Genomic DNA, 18,620 nt, shown 5'->3' with positions numbered 1-18,620 from the left:
ACCTTGCCAGCTGTGCAACAGCATTAGTCATACACTGTTGAGGTGATGATGTGAATAATATGTATATTTTGACAGAATTAAGTAGTGAATTCCAGTGATCATAAATGGTCATGAATAGAAGAGCAGTATCTAGAGATTGAATGGCCAACTTCGGCTGTATTTCCCTTTTTTTAAAGTTATTACTTTATTTCTCTGTCCCAAAATTGTTGACTTTTGTTGTTGGTATCTAAAATGTGTTCAACAGTGGCTATATGGGATTTATTTTTCCTAATGTCAACAGTCTCTAATAATTCTTTGCAACAGCATCATTATCATCATCATTTTGTTCATTAGAGCCAAGTCTGCATTTGCTACTGGTCTTGGATAGAAATCAACCATTGATTATACTCTTGTGTTAACATTTACTTAAAACAATCGTAATAAAGGAAAGTGCACAGTCAGAATAACACACCAATGAAATGAGAGCTGACTATGTCAAACTAACTTGTGGCTAGACTGCCCTCTCGGTCATATGGTCTGATGAGGCGATGAGAGCATGTAGGATGGAGAATAGGCTACTGCTAACAGAGTCCATTTACTCAAGCTAGGGCATTTGTTTAAGCATACTGTTGTTTTTCAAGCCTTCCACATCACCCACAGCAGATGACAAACCTCAACCTTCGACACTGAGGCAGGCAGACATAGAAGGTGACCTGCCTACCCTAATGGAAACAGATGACGATGAGATGACACCCCAGTCTCCTCTACCTTCCACCACCCCAACCTCCGACAACTCAGCCTAATACACTATCATCAGTGTGCTGACTGTTTTCCCGATTCCGTTAAGTGAAACTACACTGTACATATATTATTTCTACTTTATATAGGCGTTTTTTTAATGTGTATTCTTATGTGTTATTTGGTAGCTTCATAGCTTAAAGGTTACTGGAAAGAGTGCTTCTGCCGAGAGCACTTGCACCGTGTGTTTTTGCTGCGAGTGCTGCTGAGAGCACTTGCGTGAGATTTTCGCTGCGGTGGACAGTGCTGCAATATTTGCAGAAAAGTATTCCTACATTATATAGGCTGTGTATTTATCAGATCATTCCCGCTTTTACTATATGTTACTGTTAGTTTAAGGTTTTATGTGTTATTTGGTAGATTACTTTTTGGGTCTGCAAATGCTCACAAATTTTTCCCCATATAAAAAAAAAGGTAACTGCTTCTTCACTTTACGACATTCCGGCTTACGAACCATTTCATAGGAACGCTCTACCTTTGAATAGCGGGGAAAACTTGTATAGACACTGCCCAGAAGGCACTGGCAAACTACTTCTATAGAAAAATTTTCCAAGAATAATCATGGTCATGGATAGAGAACAGCTTGAGGTACACAGAAGACCACAAATGCCCACGTCTTACAGCAAGGCACAAAATGATGATGATAATGATGCTGTTGCAAAGAATTTTTATTTGACGTCTATCATTGTAGGCAATGCATTTCCCTAGTGATATTTCATTCGTGCCTCATCAGCAAACCATACATATAGTCATCAGAAACACACGAAAAGCTGCAGCACACAAACAAAATGCTGGAGGAACTCAGCAGGTCAGGCAACATCCATGGAAATGAACGATCAGTCCGATGTAACCGGCCGAAATCCTTCTTCAAGACTGAGAGGGAAGTGGGAAGGTGCCAGAGTAAGAAGTTGGGGGAGGGGAAGGAAGAGAGCTAAAAGATGATAGGTGAAAACAGGTGGGTGGGAAAGGTAAAGGGCAGGAGAGGAAGGAACCTGACAGGAGAGGAGAGTCATCAGAATGCTGTTTCATTATGTGTAAATGCTACTTGATAGGAGAAGGAATCAGACAGGAGAGTAGAGTGGACCACAGGAGAAAGGGAAGGAGGGTGGGGCCCAGGGTGAGAAGAGGTGAAAGATCAGAGTGGGGAAGAGGGTGAGAGAATTTATTTTTCACCAGAAGGAGAAATCAATATTCATGCTATCAGGTTGGAGGCTACTCTAGAAGGAAGCAAGATAGCTAGGTAATAGGTGAGGCCAGGTGGGTGAGGGTAAAGGGCAGGAGAGGAAGGAACCTGATAGGAGAGGGGAGTCATCAGAATGCTGTTTCGTTATGTGTAAATGCTACTTGGTACATACCGTAAGTGTCATATGGGTCAGTGTTCAAACTTGGAATATTCCAGCAGCAAATTGTGCCATCAAGCCCTCCACTGAAGCACTGATCTCCTTTGGAACTAACAGCTATTGCTAACACTGGGTCTCTGTAACAACAGGAAATAAATGGATCACCAGTCTGCATAGAAAAATGACCAGATAATTTGCTAGTAGCAACGTAGTAAAGCACATGTAGTAATTTCTCTCTGACTGACACTGGATTTTTGATAAGTGGATATTCAGCTGTTCTGGACAACAATTTCAGTACTGATGAGATCAAGTTGGCACAGAATCTGGATCAAATCAGAGACCTACTCTGCTACAGAATAAGCCAGAGTTTCAGTTGATCAGGAGCGGATGTCAGCTGTTTGCTTGCACTACTAATGTCACATCATACCACACTGTCAGAGAATATGAACCAATATAAATAACATGGCAGAAAAATAAAGTTAAAAATTAGGAAATTTTCGGTTATATAAAAGGTGCAAAAAATAAGTCTGATGGAGCAGCAGAATCCAATTATACTCACACATGACCCCTGAATGTATAAATGGGTTCCACGTCCAATGCAGTACTCCTAAAAGAAAACAAGATTAAACAGTGCAGAACGTTTTTTTTCCTCATAAAATACTCACAAGCATAATTACTCTCAATAAAACACTAAAATTTTCTTTAGTCACTTTCAGATCTTTTTGACTTTCTGTGAACACCCAAAGAATGAGCTTAAACCTGAAGTATGTCAATTCTTCTGGTCCAAAATGTGCCACATTCTATCTGAGTCCCAGTACATTTTTAAGCCTCATAATCAGGAGAACTTCTATAGCTGTCTATTGACTAGACACATTACAGCCTAGTATGGAAATACCAATGCCCTTAAATAGAAAATCCTACAAATAGTAGTGGATATGGCCCAGTCCATCTTGGCACCATCTACACAGAACACTGCCATAGGAAAGCAACATACATCTTCAGGGAACCCCCACCCCAACCCCATCAAACCCACCACCGAGGTGAGTTCTCATCTCACTGCTGCCATCACCATCAGGAGATGTGCTACAGGAGTCTCAGAACTCACACTACAAGGTTCAGGAACAGTTACTACCCCTCAACCATCAGGCTCTTGAGCCAAAGAGGTTAACTTCACTCAACTTCGCTTGCCCCATCATTGAAATGTTCCCACAACCTATGGACTCACTTCTGGGACTTTTCATCTCATGTTCTCAAAATTTATTACTTATTTATCTATTATTATTACTTCTTTGTTTTTGTACTTGCAGTTTGTTATATTTTTCAAACTGGTTGAATGCCCAAGTTGGGACAGACTTTCATTGATTCTGTTACGGTTAATATTCTATGGACTTATTGAGTATGCCCACAAGAAAACGACGGTCAGGGTTGTATATTGCAACATATATGTACTTTGGTAAAAAATTACTTTGAATTTTGAAGTCTCTCGAAGTACAAAAGAAACATGTAAAAGTTCCATTTGGCCCACTAACAGAATCATATGCCCTTTGCAAGTCATCCAAGACTCAAGATTCTTGTGCAAGGCAAGTTTGTGCTGGAACCAGAGAATACATTGTCAGGAATGAGCACCCTCAGATTAGTCACACAGGGAAGCTCTTTTTGCTGTCACAGCAATGATCTCATGTCAGAATTTTAAACTACTATAGCCATGGTATGATGTTTTGTCTTTAAGTTCTCCAGGTCAGATTTCCTGCGACCAAAAAGTTATAACCATATAACATATTAACAATCCAAAGGTGCAGAGATTTTCGGGTCTGTAACCCGACAGACAGCATGTCTTATGAAAATAGATTAAGTTAGAGCTTTTCTCTTTGGAGTGAAGAAGTACAAGAGGTGAGTTGATAGAGCTGTACGAGATGATAAAAGGCTCAGATCAAGTGGATAGGCAGAGACTTTCTTCCCAGCATGGAAAAGGATGGAATAACTTTTAAGGTAACTGGAGAAAAGTGAAGGCGTATGTCAAAGGAAAGTATTTTTTTTAAACACGGTGATGGGTCCAGGGAAAACCCTGCCAGGGCTGGTGGAAGAGGAAGATAAATTAGGGACGTTTAAAAGACTTTTAGGAAGGAACACATTGTGGGCCAGATACTACTCTGCTACAGTGTTCTATGTTCACTTCAAAAGTACCCTCAAACGATACTTAATGATGAGCTACAAAAGGACCACAACTTGATGAAAGAGATGCTGAAGTGAGCAGAGTAATAGAGAAGTGCAGCAGGAAGGTTTCAGATCATTAGGCCACAGTAGCTGAAATCATTCTTTTACTGGTAATATAATTATACGCAAGGATGTGGATAAAGACGTTACCACAGTATAAAAACTATCATGGAGCATTTAAGGCTAATGGAAATTAAGAAAGAGGCAAGAGTCTGAAGCAAATTTGATTTAGAGGTGCAGCAGAGTTTCAGGTCATTTGGCCATTGAGCCCATGTTGCCCATTTACGACCAAGTGACCAATTAGTCTACTAAAGTGTACAACCCTGAATGTGAGAGGAAACTGGAGCACCTGCAGGAAACCCATGTGGTCTCAGGCAGAACATAAGAACTCATTACAGTCAGCAGCAGAATTGAACCCAGGCCACTGGCTGTAATAATGTAACAATAACCATCACACTGTTGTGCTGCCCAATCTTTGGGCAACAACTAAGGTCACTTTGCTTGTGTGCATTTACCAACAAGGCTATGGGTCAAAACTAGCCAAACCCACTATCCAACTTGGTGGGTCAGAAGCCCACCACATGTAGTTTCTTTGTGATGTAATCCTACCGCCACCCCCATAGCTGTATGCACATCATGAGTATCATTCTATCAACCAGATTTCCCTCTTTGTTCTTAATACAGAAACATTGTTCTAAGTAGTTAGAGAAATAAAATTTACTTCTTGGCAGGGATTGTTTTCTGCAGGTTCCATAGCTTCAGTGTGCGGTCCTCTGACGCAGTAATGAGCACTGGCTCCTCTGGGTGAAACGCCAGCGCACGGATCCCATCGAAGTGACTCCGCAGCGTATATTTAGGATTCCAGGTCTTTCTAAAGGCATCTTTACTATCAGACATCTGAAAACAAGGGAGAGAAATTATGCTATTTCGACCTCTGCAAAATATTTCGGATTGATGGAGAAAATCGTACGGGGGAACCTTGGTAACATTTAGTTATCATTATGACAAAGCAGTCTGCTCAGGAAGTTGCACATCATATGTCAGACTCTAATGCTGCATTTGGGAAACTAAGATTGCACCCTATAAAGATTTTGCTTCCTGATCATGAAAATCACCTTGAAATTTCCCTAACACGCACCATTTTTTTGGAATCACCTACATTTGTTATTTCTATTCATAATTCAAGTGAGAATAACTGATGCCAAGATTAAAGAAGGCATCTTTGTTGGTCCACAAATCAAACAGGTCATCCATGATGGGCAATTTGAACAACTTCTAGTGGGACTGGAGAAAATCGCATGGAAGGCATTCAAGAATGTTATTGAAAACTTTCTTGGCAACTACAGTGCACCAAACTACGTGCAGCTGATTGACAACATGGTTCAAGCATACAGAACCATGAAGTGCAACCTGTCACTAAAGATTCATTTTCTGCTTTCCCACTCCCTGCAAATCTTGGCGCTGTCAGTGATGAGCATGATACAGTAGTCTGAAATTATATTTGTGTTTAGCTTCAAGTGGCCTATCATAAAATTTGTCACTCAGTGCAATTACTATAAGTGCACAATTCCTTTCTATAGATGCTGCTTGACCTGCTGAGTTTCCCCAGCGTTTTGAGTGTTATATAAATATACCCACTGACTCTAGATTAGAAGGGTGAAGAACAAAAAGAGCCATCAGTCATAGTCCCTGTCACTATGCAGCATGAACATCTAGATGTTGTGCAGACATCAGAGAAGACTGAAGCAGGATGTTCTGCATGGTTTAACAGCCTGCTGACACTGCCTGGGATCACTTTTACTTGATGAATCAGGATTGTTGGTGTTCGTGGAACTCAGTCGGATGAGTCAGTACCTGCAGGTTTGGCAAGATAAAAGCCTGAGTGGTCTAAATAAAAGTGCTTTCTCTCGTGGCCACCAGTCTCATGCTCAGTGAACTCAGTAGTTCACAAATCAAGATTTTAACGTTATAATTTAAAACTATTTTTTCTTACAGTGCTAGGGAAATTAGTACAAGAGGTTAAGCACTTACATCATTGTCATTAGTGACAGTCAGTCCAGCCAGCTCGCCTAAGCTCATCTCTCCATCTCCAACAGTGTCCGCTCCAAGTATAAATGGTTTGCTGGCATGTGGGGGAAAGGCGAGAGGAGCAGCTGGGGAATAAAAAGAAGAACTTTCAATGAAGTTATCATCAATTGTTCATGACAAAGTTACCCTGGTCTTGCTTATTTCAGCCTAATCTGTGTTGATGGACAGTTCATTCCCCACAAAATGAAATTACTTGTATATTCATGTGAAGCAGTTCAAAATAAAATTAGTTAAGACACCATCCCAGCTCAATAAAAGGAACATTTTTTCTCCTTTTGAGCTTGCAATTATTTAACTACTTTTGAAATGTGCTAAGAAAGAATTTTGGACACAAGCAGAAAGTAAAAACTGTGATGAGAAAATAACTTGTTTTAGTTATGTTAACTGAAGGGTAACAGCCAGAGCACCAGAAATAAATCCCTTGTTCTTTTTGGAAACAATGCTTCAGAATCTTTGACATCTGCCTGATAAAGCAGATGGGCCTTAGTTTAAGATCATCTACTTCTAAATACTGTACTGTGCAGAAGTCTTAGGCACCCTACATTTTTTTTAATATGGTTTCAGAGGGTGTGGCCTCCACAGAGCCCTGATCTCAACATTACCGAGGCTGTCTGGGATTATCTGGAGAGACAGCCAAAGTCTGCAGAATAACTGTGCCACGTTATCCAAGATGCCTTGAACAACCTACCAGCTAATTTTCTTATAAAACTGCACAGCAGTTTACCAAGAAGAATTGATGCCATTTTAAAGGCAGAGGGTGATCAGACCAAATACTGATTTGATTCAGGTGTTTTTTTTTAAACTGTTTTCAACTCTTAGTAGTAATTTTCTGATTATTTAGAAATGTTTTAATTCATTATTTTTATTTGCTTTACAGAATATTTTACATGTGCACAATACTGTAGATTTGGATGTTCACATTTACCATTGCTGTTTCATCTGTTGATGTAGGCCTTACCCCATCTTATCCTAGCATTCGTTCAGACTACAGCTTTTAAATTCAATCTGTCTTGGAAGGCATCATATTAGCACAGGGAACTATCTGAAATACTTGTTCTGAAGACATTCAATTAATGTTCCCCTAAGATGCTTGCAGCACAAACATCTTCTGTATAGATTCCCGTAAATTCTGTTGTGGTTCTTCATTTACTAGGATGTTACTGCGTCTGGAGGTACTGAGTTATATGGAAAGATTGAACAAGTTAGGACTTTATTCCTTGGAGCGTATATAGAGGTATACAAAATTATGAAGGGAGTAGATAGGGTAAATGCAAGTGGGCTTTTTCCATTGAGGTTGGGTAGGACTACCTCAGTGGGGTTAATGGTGAAAGGTGAAAAGTTTAACGGGAACATGAGGAGAAACTTCTTCACTCAGAATCATAAGAGTGTGGAATGAACTGCCAGTGCGAGTGGTGCATGTGTGCTTAATTTTAATGTTTAAGAGAAGTCTGAATAGGTACATGGATTGCAGTGGTATGGATGGCTTTGGATCCAAGTGCAGGTCGATGGGAGTAGGAGGTTTAAATGGCTCGGGATGGACTAGATGGGCTGAAGGGCCTGTTTCTGTGCTGTACTTTTCTACGACTCTAATACCAAGTTTAATGCATCATCTGAAAGACCATTTCTCCAACTGGGTCGTATTCATGCAGCACTTAATATATCTATTTTCGTGTTTTACCCACTGGAATAGAATTAAAATTCTCCACCTTTTGACTCACAGACAAAAGTGCTCTGTGTGATTTCAGTAGGGTGACAATTTAAGGCTCGTGATTGGATGGAACACAAATTAATACAAATGCTCACCAGACACTTATCCAGACAGTAATGAGCTCCTTATTATTAAATTTCCAGAAGCTAATTAGCAGCCTGCAAATTAAACTAGAGACTCCCTGACTATATTAGTCAGCACCGGCACTGGCAGTATTTTACTCTTCTTTCTCTGTTCACTAACTTGGGTTATGAAAAGTCAGCGATGGTAAAGGAGCTTTCATTGTCCTGTCTCTAACAATTTGGTAAATGTTCAGAAGCTTTTTTATTCATTCATGATCCGTGGTTGTTGCCAGCATTTACAGGTCATCCACTAACTGCTTCTGGAAGGAGAGGCTGTTGAGGATCAGCTACACCTCGCCAATAATCAACACTGGTGCACCTCAGGGATGTGTGCTTCGCCCACTGCTCTACTCTCTCCACGCTCATGACTGTGTAGCTAGACACAATTCAAATGCCTTCTGTAAATTTGCTGATGACATAACTACTGTTGGCAGAATTTCAGATGGTAAAGAGAAAGCACACCGGAGTGGTGTCGCAGCAGCAACTTTGCACTCAATATCAGTAAGTAGCCTAAGTATTGATTGTGGACATCAGAGACGGTAGGACAAGGGAACACACGCCAGTTCTCATTGAGGGATCAGAAGTGGAAAGTTTCTGGGTGTCAACATCTGAGGACCTATCCTAGGTCCAACACATTGAGGCAATTACAAAGAAAACACCACACTAGCTACATTTCAGTAGGAGTTTTGAGGAGAATTGGTATGTCACCAAACAATATTCTAACTGGCTGCATCACCATCTGGTATGAAGGGGCCACTGCACAGGATCAAAGCAAACTGCAGAAAGTTGTGAACTCAGTCAGCTCCATCATGGGCTCTAGCCCTCCGTAGTATCCAGGACATCTTCAAGGAGTTGTACCACAAAAAGGCGGCACCCACTGTCAAGAATCCCCATCACCCAGGACATGCCCTCTTCTCATTGCTACCATCAGGGAGGAGATACACAAGCCTGAAGGCACACAGTCAATGATTCAGGAACAGCTTCTTCCCCTCTGCCATCCCATTCCTAAATGGACACTGAACCCAAGAACACTACCTCACTACTTCTTTTCCCCCTCTTATTTGACTTTTTAATATACTTTTCATTGTAATTTGCAGTTTTTATTATTATGTATTACAAAGTACTCCTGCCACAAAACAACAAATTTCATGACATACACCAGTGATAGTAAAACTGATTCTGATTATGGACTCACACTGGTCAGACCAAGTATAGATGGCAGAACTTCTTCCTTTGTTTTTTTAAAAAACAACAATCCAGTAATTTCATCATTAATAGTTGCAAATGTTTTGTTTTAAATTCCAGTTTCATTTAATCACTTGAACTTCAATTCCCGAACCATCATAGTGGGATTCAAACACATTCCTTTGGTACAATGACCCCAGACTTTGGCTCCCCATCCAGTAAATTAACCTTTAATCAGGACAGAGAAAAAAAAATATGCACTGTGAAGTTAACAGTATTTAAAAATTGTACTCCTCAAGCATCATAGAACAGCACAGCACATCAACAAGCCCTTTAGCCCATCTACCCCTTGCCGAACTGATAATCTGCTTAGTTCAACTGACTTGCACCTAGACCATAGCCCTCCCGTCTATCCAAATGTATACAGCGAACACTGTGACACCATGCTTTACAAACTTTGAGAACTCTAACAATTTTTTTCGGGGGGGGGGGGGGGGAGGGGAAAATACTGGTACCTTCTTTTCGCTTGGTTTGACCAATCACCCCAGCTGGAATGGAAGGCAAGCCATCAATGTCTGTGAAATCAGGCAGTACCTCCTGACGTTTGGAACGGTGACTTCCTATGAATAAAGGTTTACACAATCAGCGACTCACAAAATACAAGTTCAGATTTACAATGAACAAAGCATTGAAATACGGCAAATGTGAAACACATAAACTAGCTCACAGTTTATGCTTCTCTCTTACTTTGTATCATCAGAATCAAATTTAATATCACTGGCACATGTGAAATTTGTTAACTTTAGAGCAGCAGTGCAATGAAATACATAATAAACAAACATAAGAGGAACAAAAACGGAGCGACCACTACCCGCTGAACATTGACGGCTCCTCGGTAGAGATCGTTAAGAGCACCAAATTTCTTGGTGTTCACCTGGTCCCTCAACACCAGCTCCATAGCAAAGAAAGCCCAGCAGCATCTCTATTTTCTGCGAAGGCTGAAGAAAGTCCATCTCCCACACCCCCCATCCTCATCACATCCTACAGAGGTTGTGTTGAGAGCATCCTGAGCAGCTGCATCACTGCCTGGTTCAGAAATTGCACCGTCTCGGATTGCTGTCTCATTTTTACTGTGTACTGTACCAGCAGTTATGGTCGAAATGACAATAAAAAGTGACTTGACTTGACTCACAATATATAGATCAAATAGTTAAAATAAGTAGCACAAAAAACAAAAATATAAAAAAGTGAGGTAGTGTTCATAGGATCAATGTCCATTTAGAAATGGATAGCAGAGGGGAAGCAGCTTTTCCTCAGTAACAGTGTGAAGAGGGCACGTCCTGGGTGGTGGTGGTGATGTTTAATTAAAAATGCTACCATCCTAAGGTACCGCTCCTTGAAGAGGTCTTGGATACTACGAAGGCTGATACTGATGATAGAGCTGACCAATTTTACAAGTTTCTGAAACTTATTTCAATCTCATACAGCAGCCTCCACCCCCCTCCAAACCAGGCAGTGATGCCTGTCAGAATGCTCTTCACGGTAATTTGTAGAAGTTTTTGAGAGTTTTATTTGGCAAATCCTAATGAAACTCCTAATGAAATATCGCCATTGTCTTGCCTTCTTTATAGCTGCATCAACATGTTGCATCCAGAGATACTGACATCCAGGGACTTGAAACTGCTCACTCTTTCCACTTCTGATCCCTCTATGAGGATTGGTTTGTGTTCCCTTGTTTGACCCTTCCGGAACTCCACAATCAGCTCCTTGGTCTTGCCGACATTGAGTGCAAGTTTGTTGCTGTGACGCCACTCAACTAACTGGTATATCTCACTTCAGTACTCCCTTCCGTCACCATCTGAAATTCTGCCAACAATGGCTGTATCATCCGCAAATATACAGATACTGTTTGAACTGTACCTAGTCACACAGTGCAGAGAGAGTAGAGCAGTGGTCTAAGCGCACATCCCTGCGGTGTGCCAATAAGGAGGAGATATTACTACCAATCCGCAGAGATTGTGGTTTTCTGGTTAGGAAGTCTAGGTGAGGGAGGAACAGAGGCCTAGGACAGTAAAAACCATCATGCTAAATGTAAGCTATAGTCAATAAACGGCATCCTGACATAGGTGCCTTGTTATATAAGCACATCTATCTTTGGTTCCCTTCCCAATCCACTAATTACTTGCTTTCCACTCCTTAAACTGTCCATATTTTGTAATTACTTCTACCCGCCTGCAATTCCTCACAGCATTCATCTGTTCCTTCTACATCAGTGACTCCAGTTACTAACCCAGAAGAAATACAGGAGTGAATCTGACCTTCTTCCATGCTTTGGTGACTAAGTTACTAATGAGGCCAAGTAATTCTCTTTTTAAATAATTTACTATACAATGAGGAAAAATTATCTTTTCATTTATTTTTACAATGGCAAAAAAATACAATGTAACAATACTTTGACACACTTCATTTATGATAGATCTTACCTAGTTCTTTCCCATCCCCTGAACTCCTAGAATCCTCAGTCCTTTCTTCATCCACTTCAGTGTCCAGGAAGTGAAATTCACTCAGAGCATCCACTGTCTCGCAGTCCATGCCAGAATCAACCGCTGTCATCTCAGATCCTATCTGTAATTTCATGAGTAACATCAGTTTGTAACTCAAAAATCAAGCAAAGCAACAATCTGAATGGCCAGCGAACCATTTTGCAACATCACTTGCATGGATAGTTTTCAGAACAAATAGGTATGTTAGATTATACAGTACTCTGCAGAAGTATTAAGCACATATATATAGCTTGGGTACCCAAGACTTTTGCACAGTACTGTAAATTGGTTAAAATAGGAAAATAATTGGGAAACAGAAATAAGAGTAATTAACTCAGTAGTATTAAGTATAATTTGGTAACTGGAAAGACATAATATATAGAACTGTGTAAAAGTCTTACATAGCATATATAAGTAAAAAAAGAGTGCGAGAGATCTCTAAAACTTTTGCGCAGTAGGCTGTGATATTGACGCTCAAAAGAGATTTTTTTCACTGTTAATTAGGAAGGGATGCAGCAAACCACAAATAAGTAAATCTGTGCAGTCACGATACCCAAATCCAAAAATGAACATTCTTCCTTATCAATTCCATTCACCTATGCCTTCCTAACTCCACCATGGACTGTCCCACACCCGGCTGCAAGAAGAGAAGGTGATCTGGCTGAGGGCTGGCAACCCCCATCCAGTAAAAACCCAGAGCTACAGAAACTCCAAAGACCTCATTCCTGGGAGAGGAAGGACCTTTGTATAAAAGTTGTAGGAAGTTGTGTGGTGAAAGCAGAATCCACAGGGATGATCAACCTTCCACTGACCCAGTACAGAGGACTTTGGTGAGCTGCTGTAGACAGCCTATGCCCCAGTGGGGGTGATGGGCTTAAGAAGAAAACCCTTCTCCTGTTGGTTTCACTAAATGGATTTACTCCACACTATGTATTAACGCATTTTGCAATTACACATCATATACCATTTTCCTTGAAGCATTTACTCCAGTTTATCCAGTCTTCTTATCTATACCTCTCCAAGGCTGAACAGGAACTGTTCAAGTTCCTGCAAGTTCTTTTAGCATTAGAAGTCTGATAGATCTCTATTGTTTTTTATAAAAATCTTAACACACTACGCTTTATTCACTCAGTGTCGATGCGGAAAATAACTTCCAAGGTGGTCTTCACATTCACTGAATTCTCTCTCTGCTGCCGGAGGAGTTTATGTGACGGCCTATCACTTGCTATGGCAGGAAGGTAGGCCTCTACATTTGAATGATGGCTCTCTCTCTCTCTGGATGCTGAATATTCACAAAAGTATCTGAATAGTTAGAAAGCTATAGCATCATGACTTACCCTTTGTTTCTTGTTTAGTCTCTGTGTGACAGATAGCTCTGAAGGAATGCTATCCAGTTCATCATCATCCTCATCACTATCATCATCCACATTTCGCAAGAAAGGCATCTTCTCCAGCATTGACTTCCTTAGACCATCCCGAGACTCATTGCCCGCATTCCTGCAAAGGACAAAAGGCAATGTTAAATCAAAACAACCTAAATTATAAGAAACATACACAAAATGCTACTGGAGCTCAGCAGGTCAGACAATGTTTGAGCAGAGACCCTTTACCCAGTCCTGGATAAAGGTTTTGGCCTGAAACGTCGACTGCCTATATTATTTTCCATAGATAATGCCTGACGCTGAGTTTCTCCAGCACTTTGTGTGTGATGCTTTGGATTTCCAGCATCCGCAAAATCTCGAGTAAATGATAAAAAATATGACTTACATTTCATTTATTAGCCCAAAAAGACTGATTTTTATGTACGTATTACTGACCCAGGTTCAATTAATGACTAGCTGAATGTATACAAACATGAGAATTTCCTGTTTTCTTTCTCACACTGTATTTAGTAGTTTTTAAAATATTGCTATTGTCCAAAGCTTCCGTAAATAGTTCTGAGATCTCTTAGATTCTTGTTAGGCTAAAGATAGCTCTGCTTAGAATGATTAGAGTGGGGGGGGGGGGGGAGAGAAGAGGAGAGAGAAGAGAGAGAAGGGAGAGAAGAGAGAGAAGAGAGAGAAGGGAGAGAAGGGAGAGAAGGGAGAGAAGGGAGAGAAGGGAGAGAAGGGAGAGAAGGGAGAGAAGGGAGAGAAGGGAGAGAAGGGAGAGAAGGGAGAGAAGGGAGAGAGGGAGAGAGGGAGAGAGGGAGAGAGGGAGAGAGGGAGAGAGGGAGAGAGGGAGAGAGGGAGAGAGGGAGAGAGGGAGAGAGGGAGAGAGGGAGAGAGGGAGAGAGGGAGAGAGGGAGAGAGGGAGAGAGGGAGAGAGGGAGAGAGGGAGAGAGGGAGAGAGGGAGAGAGGGAGAGAGGAGAGAGAGAGAGAGAGAGAGAGAGAGAGAGGGAGAGAGGGAGAGAGAGAGAGGGAGAGAGGAGAGAGAGAGAGAGAGAGAGAGAGAGAGAGAGAGAGAGAGAGAGAGAGAGAGAGTAGTGTTGTGTTTGCCTCACAACCAGAATGCTTATAATCCACACTAATCAGCTAGATATTGAAATCAAACATTAGACTGTCAAATAATTCAGAAAAACAAATTAGGGAAGGTAATGCAACCCATACAGAAATAATAAAATGGTTCGTAACTGAGCTGAGAAATAGAAAGTTTTTTTTCACATTTATTTGAAATCATATGCATTATATTGATCATTTAGAACTTTTTTTGGGATTGCTGAGAATGTGAATTTGCAGAGTGGCTGACCCATTTAGAGATGTTCACTACGTACACAAGAGAGAAGGAAATAAAAGGGTATAGAGTCTGGTTGGAAAGTAGGTCGCGTGCAGATGATGACAAAGGATGTTTGGATGAAAAAGTGTGTGTTGACCTGGAGGTTTGGTGTTATACAACGTGAATGGTTACAGTGAGAGTTACAATCAGAACAAAGAGACAAAGTACCCACATTTCTAGAATGTAGACTAAAGCTGTTTTAACACAGCTAGTTGCAAGATGGGAATATTGTATGCTGGAGGACAGTTTTCATGCCATGAATGACTTAACACTCAATTTAAGGCTCTTTGCATCCGCTGCAAAAGCACAGCTTGAAGTAATATTCCTTGATTCTGAGTTGGACAACTGAGAACAAGTGAGATATTATTTCATTGCTAAATGTCTGGCTTCATCACTCACCAGAACACAGTGAAGAGTTAATCCTGTATAATTCAACAGTTTTAGTATCTAATTTAAGTGTATCAGATACAATAAAAGAAAAAAAATGAAAGCATTGAATCAAATACAGCTAAACTTAAATTTACTTTACAATAAAACTAATGGAGGATATCGCAACAGTGTTAGGTATGTCCATTACAGACATTAACACTACACGCTGCATCCACAAACAGCATTATGAAGGACCCCATGCACCCCTCATACAAACTCTTCTCCCTCCTACCATCTGGGAAAAGGCATCAAAGCATTCAGGCTCTCACGACCGGACTATGTAACAGCTTCTTCCCCCAAGCCATCAGACTCCTCAATACCCAGAGTCTGGACTGACACCAGCTTACTGCCCTCTATTGTGCCTATTGTCCTGTTTATTATTTATTGTAATGCCTGCACTGTTAGTGCACTTTATGCAGTCCTGGGTAGGTCTGTAGTCTCGTGTAGTTTTTTTTCTGTGTTGTTTTTACATACTGTTTCATGTAGCACCATGGTCCTGAAAAATGTTGTCTCATTTTTACTGTGTACTGTACCAGCAGTTATGGTCAGAATGACAATTAAAAAGTGTCTTGACTTGACTAATTAATCAACATTGGAGTAGGAACATCTTTCAGGAACTACTAATGTTTCTGATCAGATTAACAGCATCAGTGTGGAAGATGCATTCATGGAATGGCTAAGAAATGCTTTCTAGATTAACAAGTCAGGGAATCCATAAGTTATTTTAGATGTGGTGTTGTAAAGTGGTTAATTATTTATATGGTAGAACGTTTGTTATGTGCCATGCTGTATGATGTAGACGACCGTGATCTTTCCATGACCATGATTGTTTCTTGGCAAATTTTTCTACAAAAACGGTTTGCCATTGCCTTCTGCTGAGTAGTGTTTTTACAAGACGGGTGACCCCAGCCATTATCAATACTCTTCAGAGATTGTCTGCCTGGAGTCAGTGGTCACATAATCAGGACTTGTGATCTGCACCGGCTGCTCGTACGACCGTCCATCACCTGCCCCCATGGCTTCACATGACCCTGATCGGGGGCTAAGCAGGTGCTACACCTTGCCCAAGGGTGACCTGCAGGCTAGCAGAGGGAAGGAGCACCTTACACCTCCTTTGATAGAGACACGTCTCCACCCTGTCACCTGTTTATGGTAGTTAAGGAAGAATAATCATAATATGATCGTGATATAAAGATTGAAAGTGATTGAGTTTAATCTGAAAGATAATTTTGTCTTCTAAAGATATTGGATAAATTATCTGCTAATAAGCAGAAATGTGGCCTAAGGAGGATGCAGTTCATACTGTGACGAAGATGCAAACAGGCTACTTGAGAATATAGATCACAGGTTCCCAACCTATGGTTTATGAACCCCTTGCTAAATGGTATGGGTCCATAGCATAAAAAGGTTAGGAATCCCAGATATAGATGAGCTAAATGATTAAGCAATCAGGTGCAGACAGAACATAACATGGAAAATTTAAGTTTAAGAGTTAAGACTTCCTACTGTATTTAAACCGTCCTGGTGAGACGGAATATTGTTGTATAGATCCGATCGCTCTTCCTAAGGGAGTGTATACTTGTGATAGAGGGAATGTAACAAAGTCACCAGATTTGATTCCTGTGATGGTGAGCTGTTTAGCCTATAAAATAAGATTTGAGCAGACAGGGCTGCTTCCTGCTTGGAAGAAAAAGAACTGATCTCATTGAAGCAAAATCATTCTTGGGCTTACAGGGTACATGACAGAATGCTGTTTCCCCTGGCTGTGGCGCTTAGGACCAGAAGTCACAAGATTTGACCATTAAAGGCTGCAATAGGAGAGAAAAAAAATCTTCGCTCAAAGGGAGGTGAATGTTTGGAATTCTCTAGCCAAAGGAGCTGTAGAGGCTCAATTGCTGAGCATATTTAAGACAAATATCAATGGATTTCCAAGGGATATGGAGTTAGTAAAGGAAATTGACAAGATTAATACAAGATTAATCATGATCTTATGAGTAATGTAGCAGGCATGAAGGACCCACAAGTAGCAGGCCTGCAAACATTTCCTAAGTTATGATAATCTTGCCTTCCAGCATAGTTCCATTTAGTATTTTTTTTATATAAATCCATTGTTTCCAAAGTAATGCATTAATATCTCAACTTCCATGAGGTAACACATCTTAAGGAACCTCAGGGGATCATTACCAAACAAAATTTGACAATAAAGCACACAAGCGGATATTTAATGAAGAAGGAAGCACTTGTCAGAATCCCTGTCATTATTTATATTCCAGCCAAAATTACCTCATTACCATAACACTGCTAGTTGAGAAAGCTGGTTGCATACTCATGCAGACGCTTCAAATAAAAGTAACCCTGTTAATTGTGAAGTGTTCTATGATCATTGGAAGGATCACATGCAAGTTTTTAATAGGAAAGTCAACTAAAGATTGATGAAAATAGCATCCAAGTATCCAAAAGGAAAAAACAGACATTGATACTTGGAGGGAATTCCAACCAGTGCAAACTGTTTCCACACACCTTTCAAATATACAGCTGCAAGAAAAAGTTTGTAAACTCTGCAATTACCTGGTTTTCTGCATTAATTACTCATAAAATCTGATCTCCTCTTCATCAGAAAGTCACAGTAATAGACATCCTCAATCGCCTAAATTAATAAAACGCGAACAGTTGTACCTCTTCTCATCAATACTGAGTATACCATTTACTAGGTTCAAAAAAAGTATGTGAAACTCTGGGGTAATGACTTCTACAAAAGACATTTGGAGTCAGGTGAGATAAGATTGGAGGTATGGGTTGTAGCGGTACCCTGCCCTATAAAAAAAAGACACACAAAGTCAGGTTACTAACAGAGCCTGCTCTACTCAAGAAAGATCTCTTTATGCACCCCATGCCTTGATCAAAACAACTTTCAGAGAGCTTTCAGACAACTTTTAGAAATGCATGAAGCTGCAAAAGCCTACAAAAGCATTTCTAAAGACCAGAGTGTTCATCAATCTACTGTAAGAGAAATTGTCTACAAATGGAATAAATTCATTACTTTTTCTACTCTCTCTAGGAATGGGCGTCCTGCAAAGATCACACCAAGAACACAATGTGCAATGCTGAAGGAGGTTACAAAGAATCCAATGGTAACCGCAAAAGACCTGCAGAAATCTCTAGAACTGGCTAATCACTGAACAAGAATGATGTTCACAGAAGGACACCACAGAGGAAACAACTGCTCTCCAAAACAAAAACATTGCTGCACGTCTCAAGTTTGCAAAAGACCACCTGGGATGTTCCACAATGCTTCTGGGACAATGTTCTTTGGACAGATGAGACAAAGTTGAACTTTTTGGCAGAAATGCAAACTGCTATATGTGGAAGGAAAAGGGCACTGATCGCCAACACCACATCTCAACTGTGAAGCATGATGGAAGAGGCATCATGATTTGGAGCCTGGACAGCTTACAATAA

The 18,620-nt window shown here is 40.6% G+C and overlaps 1 protein-coding gene across 1 annotated transcript in view; it reads right to left on the bottom strand.

The window, feature by feature from the left end:
* The window catches only part of LOC132381496 (striatin-3-like), an 84,733-nt gene that overhangs the window by 24,956 nt on the left and 41,157 nt on the right, over positions 1 to 18,620 (bottom strand). The window contains exons 6-12 of the mRNA XM_059950940.1: positions 13,315 to 13,474; positions 11,918 to 12,059; positions 9,950 to 10,054; positions 6,363 to 6,484; positions 5,053 to 5,228; positions 2,677 to 2,724; positions 2,133 to 2,254 (exon numbers count right to left, since the gene is read on the bottom strand). Of these exons, the coding sequence (XP_059806923.1) occupies positions 2,133 to 2,254; positions 2,677 to 2,724; positions 5,053 to 5,228; positions 6,363 to 6,484; positions 9,950 to 10,054; positions 11,918 to 12,059; positions 13,315 to 13,474 (875 nt within the window). The remainder of the gene's footprint in view (positions 1 to 2,132; positions 2,255 to 2,676; positions 2,725 to 5,052; positions 5,229 to 6,362; positions 6,485 to 9,949; positions 10,055 to 11,917; positions 12,060 to 13,314; positions 13,475 to 18,620) is intronic.

Source organism: Hypanus sabinus, chromosome 26 (assembly GCF_030144855.1).
Source record: "Hypanus sabinus isolate sHypSab1 chromosome 26, sHypSab1.hap1, whole genome shotgun sequence".
NCBI classification, from domain to species: Eukaryota; Metazoa; Chordata; class Chondrichthyes; order Myliobatiformes; family Dasyatidae; genus Hypanus; species Hypanus sabinus.
This window is presented reverse-complemented; position numbering and strand designations above follow the sequence as displayed.